We start from the raw sequence: 14,500 nt of genomic DNA on the forward strand, positions 1-14,500 counted from the left end.
CTCACACACACTCATTCACACTCACTCACACACTCACACACACTCTCACACACTCTCACACTCACTCACACACACTCACACACACTCATTCACACTCACTCACACACACTCACACATACTCTCACACACATCCACTCACACACACTCACTCACACACACACTCTCACACACTCATACACACTCACACACTCTCACACTCTCACACACACTCACACACACTCTCACACACACTCACACACACATCCACACACTCACACACACACACTCACTCACTTACTGGAGAATGAGTAAACAGGATTCTTGGATCTTCTCTCATACGGTACAGTAACATGAGCTAAGCTCCGTCATGTGTGGACTGACTGCCCCAGTTTTTTCTTGTCAATTGTTCGGCTGGTTTTGTCTTCTGAGCAGCTCCTCCTCCTGTACCACAGCCCTGTGTGATGTGGGAGTGTCATATATCAATCTGTTGATTTCATTGGTTAAGCAATAAAGAAACTGCTTGGCCCTCATAGGTTAAAACATAGGTGGGAGGAGTAAACAGAACAGAATGCTGGGAGGAAGAGGAAGTGAGCTCAGACTCGACAGCTCTGCTCTCTGGAGAGAGACGCCATGCTCCCCGCTCCTGGGCAGATGCATAGCTCTGCTCTCTGAGGCACATGCAATGAAGCTCCTACCCAGAATGGATGTAGGCTAGAATCTCCCTGGTAAGCCACCTCGTGGGCTACAGCAGATTATTAGAAATGGGCTAGTCCAGGTGCGAGAATTAGCCTAGAAGAGGCTAGATAGAAATGGGCCAAGCAGTGTTTAAAAGAATACAGTGTCTGTGTAATTATTTCGGGGCATAAGCTAGCAGGCGGCCGGATGCTGGGGACGCAGCCCCGCCGCTCCTATTACAACACCTGTGGTCCTAGTTTCAGGTTCAGTAATAAAGCATGGCTTTGCTTTGAGCCCGAGGCATGAGAATATTGTATAGCAGGCCCCCAGATCTTAGCACAACTGACGCCATGTTAGAGACATCAGGACACCATTTTGACCTAACAGTAGATATAGCCTAGCAATAGATTGCAACACCTGCCAAAACAAGAACAAAAACCTAATCTATCATAGTTCATAGTTCTGGGAAAGTCCCTACATGTACTAACCTTTAATGGCTATTCTTGAAAGTCAACTTGACTACATCTGAATTAACTAGAACCTGAGTGGGTGGATAACATTTGTGAGAAAATTTTCCTTCCTTCCTTCCTTCCTTCCTTCCTTCCTTCCTTCCTTCCTTCCTTTTTCTTTTCTCTCTCTCTTTTTCTTTTTTCTTTCTTTCTTTTTTTTTGAGACAGGGTTTTTCTTTAGCTCTGGCTGTCCTGGAACTTGCTCTTTAGACTTGACTGGCCTCGAACTCAGAGATCTGCCTGCCTCTGCTTCCTAAGTGCTGGGATTAAAGACATGCTCCGTCACTGCCCAGCTGGGATTTTTTTTCTTAATTAAATCATTTGAAGTGGGGGGGGGCTGGGAGAGATGACTCAGAGGTTAAGAACACTGACTGTTCTTCCAGAGGTCCTGAGTTCAATTCCCAGCAACCACATGGTGACTCACAGCCATCTATAATGAGATCTGGTGCCCTCTTCTGGCCTGTAGGCAGACATGGAAACTAACATTGCATACATAATAAATAAATAAATAAATAAATAAATAAATAAATAAATAAATAAATAAATATTAAAAAAATCATTTGAAGTGGAAGACCCATTTTTGATCCACATCTTTTGAGGTGGGAAGATTTACTTTTAGTCTGGACCACACCTTCGCAGGAGGTCTATCTATATGAAGGACACGGAAGAAGGAATCTTTTGCTCTGTAACTGTTTGCTCTTGCTCTTCCTTCACTGGCATCAGAGCAGTGGTTCTCAACCTTCCTAACGCTGAACCCTTTAATACAGTTCCTCATGTTGTGGTGACCCCCAACTGTAAAATTATTTCGTTGCTCCTTCATAGCCATAACTTTGTGATTGTTATGAATCGTTATGTAAATATCTGATATGCGACCCCTGTGGAGTCTGAGGCCCACAGATTGAGAACCACTGCATTAGCACCTATGTCTTTAGGATTCAGATGTATACTGGAGTCCAGCTGAGATGTCTAGCCTCTTGGACTGAACAATTAATGGATGCTTGGATCTTCCATTGGTAGACAGCCATTGTTGGACTACCTGTATCACAGCCAGTAAGCTAGTCTAATAAGTCCCTTTTAATATATTTAATATATATTCATTCTGTCAGCTCTGGTCCTCTGGAGAACCGTAACTAGCACACCTTGCTTTTTGGCTTCTGTAGTTCTGCTTATTGCTTACTATTCTGAAGTGAGTCAACCAGGATATAGTGTTTGTGTATAAAAAGCCAAGATCAGGCTCATGGCTATACTATTTGGCAAGCTCCCTGTTTTCTGTGTTCTCTGGGATAGTTGCCTCCCAACAGTTGATCTATAGGATTGCATATGACTCTGTGAATCTTGGAAACAAAATCTCTTGAGTTTCTTGGGGTTTGACGGGGTATATTTGCAATCCCAGCTACTTAGGAAGCTGTGGCAAGAGGATTGAAAATTCAGGTTCAGCTGGGCAGTGGTGGCGCACACCTTTAATCCCAGCATGCTGGAGGCAGAAGCAGGCAAATCTCTGTGAGTCTGAGGCCAGCCTGGTCTACAAAGCAAGTTCCAGGACAGCAGGGCCACACAGAGAAACCCTGTCTCAGAAAACAAAACAAGCAAACAAACAAGCAAACAAACATCAGACTGTCAAGGAGAAGACAGACGAGCTTGTGCTTAAAGGGACTTTGACTCTAATTCTAGTTCTAAAGTCTCACTTTTTTAAAAAAAAAAAAAAGATTTAATTTTATTTAGTGTGTGTGTGTGTATGTGTGTGTGAGTGTGATTTATGCAATATGTGTGCCCCGAGATGCCCTGAGAGGCCAGAAGGGAGCCCTAGATCCTCTGGGAGCTGAGTTACAGGTGGCGGTAAGCTGCCTCACATAGGTGGTGAGAACTGAGCTCAGGTCCTCTGGAAGAGCAGCAGCAGTAAGTGCTCCTAACTTACTGGTCACCTCTCCACCCTTCCCACTCTCCAGTCTCACTTTAAATTGGAATGATAATATTCATCTCACAGTGGGACGGTAAGGATTCCGAAAGACCATGTGAAGGGTGCTGAAGTAGGGCCTGGTACCTGGGAACTAAAACCCACTTTACTATTTGCCCATCCAGAAAATATTTTTACTGTGTGCCTACAGAAAGTCAGAAACTGCTCTGGACTTTAGGAGTGGGCCTGAGACCTGGCAGGCAGATAGGAGGTAACCAAGGAAAATGGCATTATCTCAGTAGCTAGGTATGACGTCACAATGCCACTGCAATTAAATTAGTTAGGCTCAGCAGGTGGTGGTGGGGCACTCCTTTAATCCCAGCACTCAGGAGACAGAGGCAGGTGGATCCCTGAGTTTGAGTCCAGTCTGGTCTACAGAGCAAGTTCCAGGACAGCCAGGGCCACACAGGGAACCCTGTCTCACAAAACCAAATAACAACAAAACAACTCAGTTAGGCTCTTCCTACTGTATGAGAAATAAAGGTTTCCAATTGCTACACGGCACTAAGGATGCACAAGCCCCAAAGGCTTCATGGAAATCTCACTCACACTATGGATTCCAAGAACATGAGAAAAAATATCCTAAAGGGAGATATGCCACTATGATTGGGAAAAGAAAGGGGAAAAGGGACAGTACCCTACAGAAAATGCCACCCACCTTATTAGCGTTCACGAAAGCTTGTGCTGTTCCTCTCCTTTGGATCCGCCCATACTAGTTTCTCCAGAGGGTATACTTCGTATTTTGTTCGGTGAAAACTTCTGCTGAAACCATCTGTGACGAAATTCCTTCCTTTGAGAAAACAAGAACTACCAGGTAACAGAGCAAACAATAAGCAAGGTGGTTGGGTGAACCATGAAGGAAAGGTAGCCAGGGCCACAAGGCATTCTTTTTTTTTTTTTTAATTTATTTATTATTTTTTTATTTTTTTCGAGACAGGGTTTCTCTGTCTCTGTCAGGGTTTCTTTGGAGCCTGTCCTGGAACTAGCTCTTGTAGACCAGGCTGGTCTCGAACTCACAGAGATCCGCCTGCCTCTGCCTCCCGAGTGCTGGGATTAAAGGCGTGCGCCACCACCGCCCGGCGCCACAAGGCATTCTTAAAAACATAGTTAGTGCTGGGATTCTTGAATATGATAGCATATGCTTGAAATTCTAGTATGACACTTGGGAACCTGAGGCAGGTGGATTGTGAGTTCATAGTGAGACTGTATAAATGAACAGTAAGTAGTAAGACAACTATGGACAGACAACAGAAGACAAAATGGGAGAAGTTAGGCCAGAAATGAGGCAATGAAAGATGACACATTGTGAGGGTAAGAGGCCTTACATGGTCCCACCTAGGTGGCAGAAATCAGGGGTGGCTTCCTTCAAGTTTCCAGAAACAGACACCTAATCCACTGAAGACAGTCCTTGGCTTACAATTTGATTTATCACACTTCAGTTTTATGACGTGAAAGTGATATATAACCAATCACACTGTACTTTCCATTTTGACTGTGGGTCTTTTTTTGAGCTAGTGATGTGAAGTCCAGCCCTCTGGGAGTTCTGGGTAGAGGCAGTGAGCCACAGTTGCCAGTCAGCCAGGCAGTCACAGAGGGAGACGACGGGTACTCCTCGGTGGTATTGTGTTGCTAAGCTACAATTACTGTAGATGTATAAAACATATTTTCAATTTACATTGATCAGATGTGAGTCAAGGCTCATCTGCATATATACCAGATCTAGAGGTAAAATGGTGTAGAGCCAGGGTTCAGCAGTTCTTACAGAGGATACAAGGTCATTTCCCAGCACCGCTGAGGCAGCTCACAAGTGCCTGAGACTCTAGCTCCTGGGGGATCGGATGCCTCTAGCCTCCATGGGCAACACACATACACCACACAAACATACATCTTCAAAACTGCAGTGCCCAAAGGGTTGTGCACTTAAGGTAGAAGCGATCATATATGCAAAGGGCAAGTTATAGAGAAGTGGGAGGGCAATGAGACTGCAGAGATGAGCAGCAGCTCGGGTCTTACATAGATGCACATATATTAGGGGATTTGGAGCTTATCCAGCAAGTTTTTAAGCAGGAGACCAACATGATTTATAATGATGGCTTTGGGGAAAGGATGAGAGTGGGCTGAGTCTGGAGGTAGACTCACCTGGGGCAGTGAGCACTGGGGAAAGAGAGTGGAATTGTAGTCACTGTAGAGGCCCAGAGCTGAACCATGGCAGAAAGCTGGGCCCTGGGTGTGGGCAGCGAGCCGGAGGAATGAACCCAAGCAGTGGAGAAGGCTGAATACTAACTGTGCTTGGATATGCTGTGCTCATTCAGGCAGCCCAGACGAGGAAGCCCCAGCAGCTGGAGGTGCATGCCAGGAGAATGAATGGGGTAGGGTACCCATCATGGGCACAATGACGGTATGGGATAGAAGTGTTGCTTAAACAAAGCAGATTAAGAAGACCAAAGAATAACTTTGAGGGCTAGCTAGGAGTTAGAGCTGTCAGACCAAGTAGGACCTGCGCAAGTGTCAACAGATCCCTGCAGAACTTGTCCAAATTAAGACCAACACTTGTCCGACCTGGGAAATGAAGAGAGGTTCAAGTCATTGGAGGAATAGTGGAGCATGCCACAGGGTGATGGAGATTTCCAGCTGCTTCCCAGACTGGGTCTTGTCATATAATCAAAGCTAGGCTTGAAATTTCCAGTGCCCAGCCTCAGCCTCCTACTGGGATGAAAGAAAGGGCCTGGCTCACAAAGAGGAGTTGTAAAAGGCAGGAATCCTCTATCTACAGACTTGTAGATCAGACCCAGTTTCTGAAACCACATCATCTACTTCCACCTTGTTGTAAGTTAGCCTAACTGGCCTTTCATCCTAGAAAGGTGAGACCCAGTAACATCTGAGTGGGGATAATTTCTGCCTTCCACCCTCCGATTCCTTCTACAGACTTCTCTCCCCAACTTCTAACTCCTATCCTTTTCATGTGACTTTATTCTGCTGTCAGCTTTCAGCATTTCCCAGGAAATCTAGGGAAAAACGAAATCCACCAGGAAAGTCTCATGATACTCAGATCCAAGTGCACTGCCTAACGAGAATCGTATTCTTTCCTTAAGCAGGGTGGTGAATATATACTACCTCTTCCCAGACTGCTTACTTCTGGATGATGGTGTACTCAAGACACTTCTGTTTTTTGATCATTTCATAGATTAAGGGAAATGTAAGAGATAACTGTCTGAAATGCAAGCAACATTAAGAGCTTGAACAGGAAGGGCATAGCTAATGAGAGGCTAGGAAATTAGATAATTTCTTTTATAGAATCATCTGATATTGAGGAAACAGGGAATTTACAAAGAAGGGGATACAATGAAATTAACTATGTGGAACCGCCCTTGGAAATCAGTAACCTTTAGACCCAGACCTAACAAGACTGGATAGATGAGTGCATTAGGGCTGACCTCTCTAGAGGTTTATTTATTCATTTTCCTCCACATTTGGGCTGGAGACATAGTTCATAACTCAGTGATAGAGCACTTGTCTAGCTGCAGAAAACCCTGGGTTCAATCTCCAGCACTGCAACAAAGAGTTCTTCAAATCCAGTCTCCTAAGCTTAACTCTAAGAACCAAAGCTCTCCTGCTTTAGCTCCCTAAATGCTGGAGTTATGGCCAGATGCTAGCAAGCTTATTAGCTTATGGTGGCATCAGATCCATAAAAAACAAAACAAAACAAAAAAACAGGTTGAAAAACAAATCAACTGCACTCAGGAGGTAGAGGTGGGTAGATCTCTATGAGTTCAAGGCCAGCCTGGTCTAGTGAGTTCTAGGACAGCCAGGGCTACACACAGAGAGACCCTATCTCAAAAATACAAAGCAACAAAAACAACAAGAGAGAAAAGAAGAAAAACCAACCAACTAAAGTCTTACTGATCTGGAGATTTTAATATATTTATTTGAAAACCAAATTCTGTGAAAGAGCACACTAACAGCTGTGTATCTTCTTCTCAACCAAAGACTCGGGACACAGGTTCTTTAGGTCAGCGTAGGCAATGATGCGTGCATCGAATAGGTCTAGCATGGGTTCCCTCACAGACATTTCAGTATGCGCCAGGATAGACATCTTCACTGAGCAGGTGAAATCCTGGGGAAAAAGAAAGTGGCAGAGGTTGACATTGTTCATTATTCCCGAAGTTTGTTTTTTTTTTTTTTTAAATTACTATTTGAAATCTAAACTCAGCTTCACTCGGCACCTACAGCCCTGTTATACCAGCTTGTGATGCTCTGCTCTCCAAATTCATAACACGTAAGTATTTCACCCTTTAAAACACACCCAAAAGCTCAATTTCTAGCTGTACTTCTAAGCCACTGTCTTGAACTATACAACTGGTTGGTCTCAAGGAAGCAGTAGGAAAGGCTGAAATGGCCACCGTGAGTCAGTCCTGAGAGATCACAGGACAAGCATGCCGGGCAGTGAACAGCAGAGCACTTACTACATATCTTCCACTTGCTGAGACAGGATTTTACTTTCTAATTAATGGCAGGGCGGGTCCCGTTATTAATTGCTAATTAATGCATACACTATGCTAGATTAGCAACTTGTACATTTTGTGTGTGCTGCTGAACTCAGGACCCTGGGTAGGGTCAATAAATACTCCATCTGAGCTACAATCGCAGCCCTAAATATATTTTTAATACTACTGTAGCAAATGATAGAGCTCCTATTTTCTTCCTTTTTTTTTTAAACAAATGTTATTTATTTTGTATTATGTGGTACCCGTGTGTACAACATGCCTGTGGTAGTCAGAGGATTATATGCAGAAGTCTGTGCTTGCCTCCCACCTTAGGGGGTCTTAGGGATTGAATTCAGGCTGTCAGGGATATTGGCAAGAGCCTTTACCCATAACCATCTCCCTGGCTGCCTACTTTCTTTAAAGAGTAAAAGTAATTCCCATTTTTCTGAAAATGTCTGTTAGGTTAGTGAAACTAAAGAAATAATTACGTATCTTTTGTATGTTTTCAAATATGTGATTATAAAAGAAAATGAGAGATTAAATGAGTGACAGTTTCATATAATGCATGCGGTGCTCTTAACTGCTAAGCCATCTCTCCAGCAACCCAATCACCTCCGTTTTAAACAGCTGGTGTAATCATCTTTGACCAGTCAGAGGTGTCTGTGGTATAGTTTGACCCCAGGGTCTTTATAGCTCTACAGAACATGTGAATGTTGAAGCTCCAGTGCCAGAATCACTGCCAAGAGGACAAGGACAGAGGAAATCCATAGGAGTATGTGTACACACGCCTTTAATTTCAGCATTCAGGAGGCATAGACAGTAGGATCTCTGTAAGCCTGTCCTGGAACTCACTCTGTAAACCAGGCTGGCCTTGAACTCACAGAGATCCTCTTGCGTCTGCCTCTTGAGTGCTGGGATTAAAGGTGTGCGCCACTACCACCTGGCTCCTTAAGAAGAGTCTACAGACTAGTGGCTCTGAGGAGTCAGCAGAGCACGACAGCACAAAGTCGAAGAAGAAAGAAAAAGTGCACATGTGAAGATGGGTTGAGAAAGGGGAAATTTTTTTTTAAAGATTTATTTATTATATATACAACATTCTGCCTCCATGTATGCCTGCACACCAGAAGGGGGCACCTGATCTCACTATAGATGGCTCTGAGTCACCATGTGGTTGCTGGGAATTAAACGCAGGACCTCTGGAAGAGCAGCCAGTGCTCTTAACCTCTGAGCCATCTCTCCAGCCCAAGAAAGGGGAAATTTTAATGCTATCTGGATAAATAAGGAGCGAATAAAAGGAGGAGAAGTGAAACAGCATTATTCTTGCTTTCCTTCAGAAGTGACTGATGAATACTTACCTGATATGGGATGTCTTTCTGTATGTGTTGATTTTATTGGTTGATAAATAAAGCTGTTTCAGCCAATGGTTTAGCAGAGTAAAGCCAGGCGGGAAACCCGAACAGATACAGAGAGAAAGTAGGCAGAGTCAAGGAGATGCCACGTAGCTGTCAAAGGAGAGGCTGGTGCCTTACTGGTAAGCCACAGCCTCGCAGTGATCACAGATTAATAGCATGAACCATTGGTCAAACAGTGTTGGAATTAATATAGTTTCTGTGTGATTATTTGGGTCAGGGTGGCCAGGAAACTAAAGTCCATTCTCTGTTTACACTTACCCCGATCCTTAATCGTCAATATATTCGAATGGTTCTGGGGGCTCTGGTTCTTGTTCCTCCTCTTCAATTTTTGGGCCATGTGCTGCCACAGGTTCCACAAGTTCTTCAATGTCTTCACTGGTGTCTTTCAGAATTATGATGCCTCCAATGGAGAGCTGCACAAACACAGAGGAAAACACAGTAAGCTCCACTCACATTTCACAATGCTCTGCCGTCCAGAGTGGGTGCTTGGTAAGTGGACCCACAACACTTGCTGTGTAAGGTAAAGACTGAGGGAGAATTACACTAGCATGAAACAACTCCTCTTCACTGAGGACTGCCAATTTAACCCAGTGCACTGTGGGCCACAGGACACTGTTCTATGCGGATGCTGCATTCCAACAGAAGTGCTTCCCACCCAAAGAAATGCTTACTAACCTCCGTCTGACTGTTGGTAGAATGTTTACTGTCCCAACATCGCATTCTACTTCCTTCCTACCCCACTCAAGACAGTAGTTTTGATCAGCAACTTTATCACCACTCCAGAGTTTGTTTCAAACATGGAAAAGCTAGCCCCAGCCTGGAGACTAACCCCACAACCTTTTAAAAGATTTTTAATTTGTTTTTATTTTATGTGGGTATGTGTTTTGTCTGTATCAATGTCTGCGCCTCACGTGTATTATAGCTGAGGAGGCTAGAAGAAGGCACTGCATTCTCTGGAACTGGGGTGACAGACAGCAGTGAGCTACTATGTAAGTTTGGAGAATAGACCCCGAGTTCTCTGAAAAAGTAACAAGCACCCTTAGACCTTTTATATGAATGTGTATTATAGTTTTTTTTTTGTGCTCCTACACACACAGCACAACATATGTTGAGTCTTTAATTGCTGAGTCATCTCCCCAGCCCTGAATTACAGTTTTTGAAGCACTCTTATTTGTGTGCTTCAAGAAAATCTGCAAATAGGCTGTTTTTTCCTCCAGCAATTCCAGAATGTCAGAGAAAATAATAAATATAACAGATATCTGAGTTTTCACTGTAATTTGGAAACTACTGTGATGTAAGTAATGAAAAACCAGATGGAAAGACAAAGGAAAGTAGACTGTAGTAGCAATCCTATTAAGCCCTCTCTCAGCCTATTAGCTGATGGTAAATTCAAACACCAAACTAGTCAACCATCCCTGGCATGCTAATCTTATTCTATTTGCTTGCCTGTGTCAAAGGAAATGGAAAGTTGCTCTCTGTAATCAAATCAGTCAACAGTGGCAAGGCACATCTGGAAAAAGCATACTTCTACAAAGCACATTACTGGGAAGGAAAGCAGCACAAGACCATCAGTCAAAGGACTCACATGGGTGAATATCTCTGCAGTTGAAACTAATCTGATTTTGCTCATCAAGACTCTGTCTTGCTGTGCTATAAAACTGGTGTGCCTCCAAGAATTTCTAGATCATTTCCCCTGTCTTAACACATATACTCACACCAAAGAATCTACAGCTCTCTCTCTTAAGAAGTTTGCTTTTCTTGTAAAGAAGCCATTCTATGAATGGACTATCTGCCTAGATTACCAACAGCCTAAGAACAACAGAGAATATGATCACTGTCCTCATCTTCCATAGCCTAAACGTTTATGTAAATTCCTAGTTGAGCAAATGGAGATGAACTTCCAAGCAGAATAAAATACCCATTTAGAAGAGAACTTCCAAGATTCTAGAAACCTCTAGCTATGGGTTCTAACTTCTCATCAGTATGCTCATCAGAACTAAATGATCTCACTCACATTCTGCGACACAATCCACATATCTAAAGAGTTATTTATGCTGCATTTTAGATTGATTAATGCTTCTCGAGCTGGAGAAAAAATTCCTTCGCTATTCTGCTGACTAAAACGCTATTAAACACCGAAGATGGCGAATTCTTGATGAAGCAGAGTAGGGACATTATTATAATACTTCTTTTTTTTTGAGGTGGGAATTGAGACAGAGTCTCAATATATCGTCAAGGTTGGCTTGGGACTCAGACTACAACTCACATAATCCACCTGCCTCAATATTCCAAGTGCTGGGATTAGAGGAATGAGACACCAGTCTTCAGAGTATCTTTCCAATGCACCATCTGAGAAACATGTTGATAACCTTGTCATTGAGAGTATGGAGTGGGTTAAAGGGCAATTTCTTTCTTTAATGTACATATGAAGAAGTGATCTTTATTAAGATGAGAAATAATTCACACAATATAAAGGAATGTAAACATTCCTTTAATGTATAAAACTTAATACATTCACAAATGTGTGTAGTCACCTCTAATAAACTTGAGAGCACCTGCGTCAACCTGAAGAAATCCACTGGGACTGACCTGGAAATGACCGCCCTCACTCTATCACTAGAGTAGAGGCAATTACTGTACTAATTTTACAGGTGAAGAAAATGAAATACAAAGGGATTACTAAGTCACACCACTGAATAAAAGGGCCAGGATACAAACCCGGCCATGTTCACCTTCAGCTTGAAACAACCACACAACAATGTCCATTTCTTGTCTTTGTCTCTCTATAAGCTGAAAATCTAGTCAGGAACACCTTGGCTCATACCCGAAACAAGAGTTGTTTTTAATTTACCATTGGATTGATTAAAAATAATTTTACAGAAATCTCATCTATAATATTTCAAACCACAGACTCAATATCTGGATATCTTGTATGGGTTGTTCTACTGGTAAGTCTTTCTAGATTTAAGAAATCTGGGTCAGGGGTAGCATGTCTTTATCTTAACACTGAGGAGCTCTAGCCAGGAGGACTGCCAATTGGTTCAAGGCCAGTCTAGGCTGCAAAGTAAGTTCTAGGCCAGAGAGACTATACAGTAAAACCTTGTTTCAAAAATAAAATTTCTGATAAGCATTTTATCATGGTTTGAATGTGTAATGTCCCCCACAGACCTATGTGTTTAAACACTTGGTGCCCAGATGTTGGTATTGTTTTGGGAGCTTATGATCCTTTGGAATGTAGGGCGCAACTGACAGACATAAGGGCAAGCCTTGGGAGTCATATCCTGGGCCTGCTTCCTGACTCCACTTCCTAGTCTTCTGAGATGTGAGGAGCCCTGGACACTCACTCCTTCTGCAACAAACTCCATAATGGACTATACCCTCTCAAATCCCAAGTCAAAATAAAGCCTCCCTTAAGTTCTGCAAGTGAGTCTGTCACAAGACTTCTGTTACGAGAAGGTAACCAATATACACTTGTTCCTAATAAGAAACATTCTGGCTTGGGATGAATTGACAATCACAAAGATGCTCTTTTGAAATTCTAAAATTCAATGTGTTTATGACAACAGTGTGATTATGATGGTGATCACTTATTTGGCAGGGCCAGGTCTTGTTCCTAGTTTCCCAGAGCCTGCAAATAAATTTTTTTTTCCTTTCTGGTTTCTTGAGACAGGGTTTCTCTGTGTAACAGTCTTGGCTGTCCTAGAACTTGCTTTGTATACCAGGCTCTCCTCTGCCTCCCAAGTGCTGGGATTAAAGGCATTTGTGTCATCACATGGGGCTACATATTAAAGTTTTTGATCTATGACTATTAGTTAAGAAGATAATTCCCATTTTACAAATGGAGGGAACAGAAACATTTAGCACTTACAAAGCCTATGATTGGAATATTAAAATTCAGCCCAGTGTGTCTGGCTCTGTAGTTATGTGCCTAAATCTGTGACACAAGAGAGAAAACAGTTCTTAAGAATTACTAGAGTGGGCCGGGCAGTGGTGGCGCATGCCTTTAATCCCAGCAGTCGGGAGGCAGAGGCAGTCGGATCTCTGTGAGTTCAAGGCCAGCCTGGACTACAGAGCGAGTCCCAGGACAGGCTCCAAAGCTACAGAGAAACCCTGTCTCAAAAAACCAAAAAAGAAAAAGAATTACTACAGTGGGAGGCTGGAGAGATAGATGGCTCAGAGGTTAAGAGCATTGCCTGCTCTTCCAAAGGTCCTGAGTTCAGTTCCCAGCAACCACATGGTGGCTCACAACCATCTGTGAGGGGTCTGGTGCCCTCTTCTGGCCTGCAGGCATACACACAGACAGAATATTGTATACATAATAAATAAATAAATATTAAAAAAAAAATTACTAGAGTGCACATCCCAGCACTGGGGAGGCAGAAGCAGAGGGATCTCTGTGCGTTCAAAGCAAGGCTGATCTATAAAGTGAGTTCCAGGACAGCCAGGGCTGTTACACAGAGAAACTGTTTTGAATCCCCTCCTCTTCCTCCTCAAAAATAAAATAAAAATAAAAAATAAAAAAAATTACTAGAGAAAAGAAAAGTTCTTCAAAAATCTATACGAAGGGCTGGAGAGATGGCTCAGTGGTTAAGAGCATTGTCTGCTATTCCAAAGGTCCTGAGTTCAATTCCCAGCAACCACATGGTGTCTCACAACCATCTATAATGAGGTCTGGTGCCCTCTCCTGGCCTGCAGACATACACACAGACAGAATATTGTATACATAATAAGTAAATAAATAAATATTAAAAAAAATCTATACGAAGCTGAGCTGAGGGTTATGTTCTTGTTTGTCAGGCACATTCTTTCTTTTAAAGACACTAGTGGCCTTGCTCTAAAATCCTCTTCTGTCAGTCTTACCTAGTCCTACAGATTAATACCGCCCCAGCAAATACAGCTAAGAGCCACTGGTAACTTACTGGTTTGAAAGGCTGGTATCTGCAGGTCTCTGTCATTGTTAACACCTTTAGCTGGGCAGGCATAACTCGTGCTGGATTATCCAATAGCTGAAAGTTTGGTTCAGGTTCTTTTTTCTTTTCTTTCTCTTCCTTCTTTTCTGCTTCATCCTAGGATGGGAGAAAGGCAATCAACAAAGGATCACTTTTGGCCCATATCACTTGAGTCTTGTCAGCTACTAGGCAGTGGCAGATACACAGTACAACTAAAATGACAGCAGACTCCACTTAGCGGTGGGAATGGTATAACTTGTTTACCAGCAGAGATCAGAAGAGGGTCATTTACTGTCTTTTCAAAAGTCTTTCTTTTTCATTGAGTCACTGTCTACTTAAAACTTTGTTCTTCAAAGCCGACTTTTAGCTGTGACTCTCTCTGAACTCTCTCCTGTTTTACACTCATCTGTCATTCCCACAAATGGACACTGTTATGGCTGGACTGTCAAATGCCCTCTGGAAGCTCATGGCTGTGAACACTTGGGAACTTTCTGGACACGGGGTCTCACTGGTTTAAGGGATGGGCCTAAGGGACACA

The 14,500-nt window shown here is 43.0% G+C and overlaps 1 protein-coding gene across 1 annotated transcript in view; it reads right to left on the reverse strand.

Annotated features, from left to right (window-relative positions):
* Positions 1-7,013: 7,013 nt before the first annotated feature.
* The window catches only part of Psmd1 (proteasome 26S subunit, non-ATPase 1), a 78,887-nt gene continuing 71,400 nt past the window's right edge, over positions 7,014-14,500 (reverse strand). The window contains exons 23-25 of the mRNA XM_005361767.3: positions 13,933-14,079; positions 9,272-9,426; positions 7,014-7,231 (exon numbers count right to left, since the gene is read on the reverse strand). Coding sequence (XP_005361824.1) covers positions 9,280-9,426; positions 13,933-14,079 — 294 coding nt within the window. The 3' untranslated portion in view covers positions 7,014-7,231; positions 9,272-9,279. The remainder of the gene's footprint in view (positions 7,232-9,271; positions 9,427-13,932; positions 14,080-14,500) is intronic.

This window comes from Microtus ochrogaster, linkage group LG4 (assembly GCF_000317375.1).
Source record: "Microtus ochrogaster isolate Prairie Vole_2 linkage group LG4, MicOch1.0, whole genome shotgun sequence".
NCBI classification, from domain to species: domain Eukaryota; kingdom Metazoa; phylum Chordata; class Mammalia; order Rodentia; family Cricetidae; genus Microtus; species Microtus ochrogaster.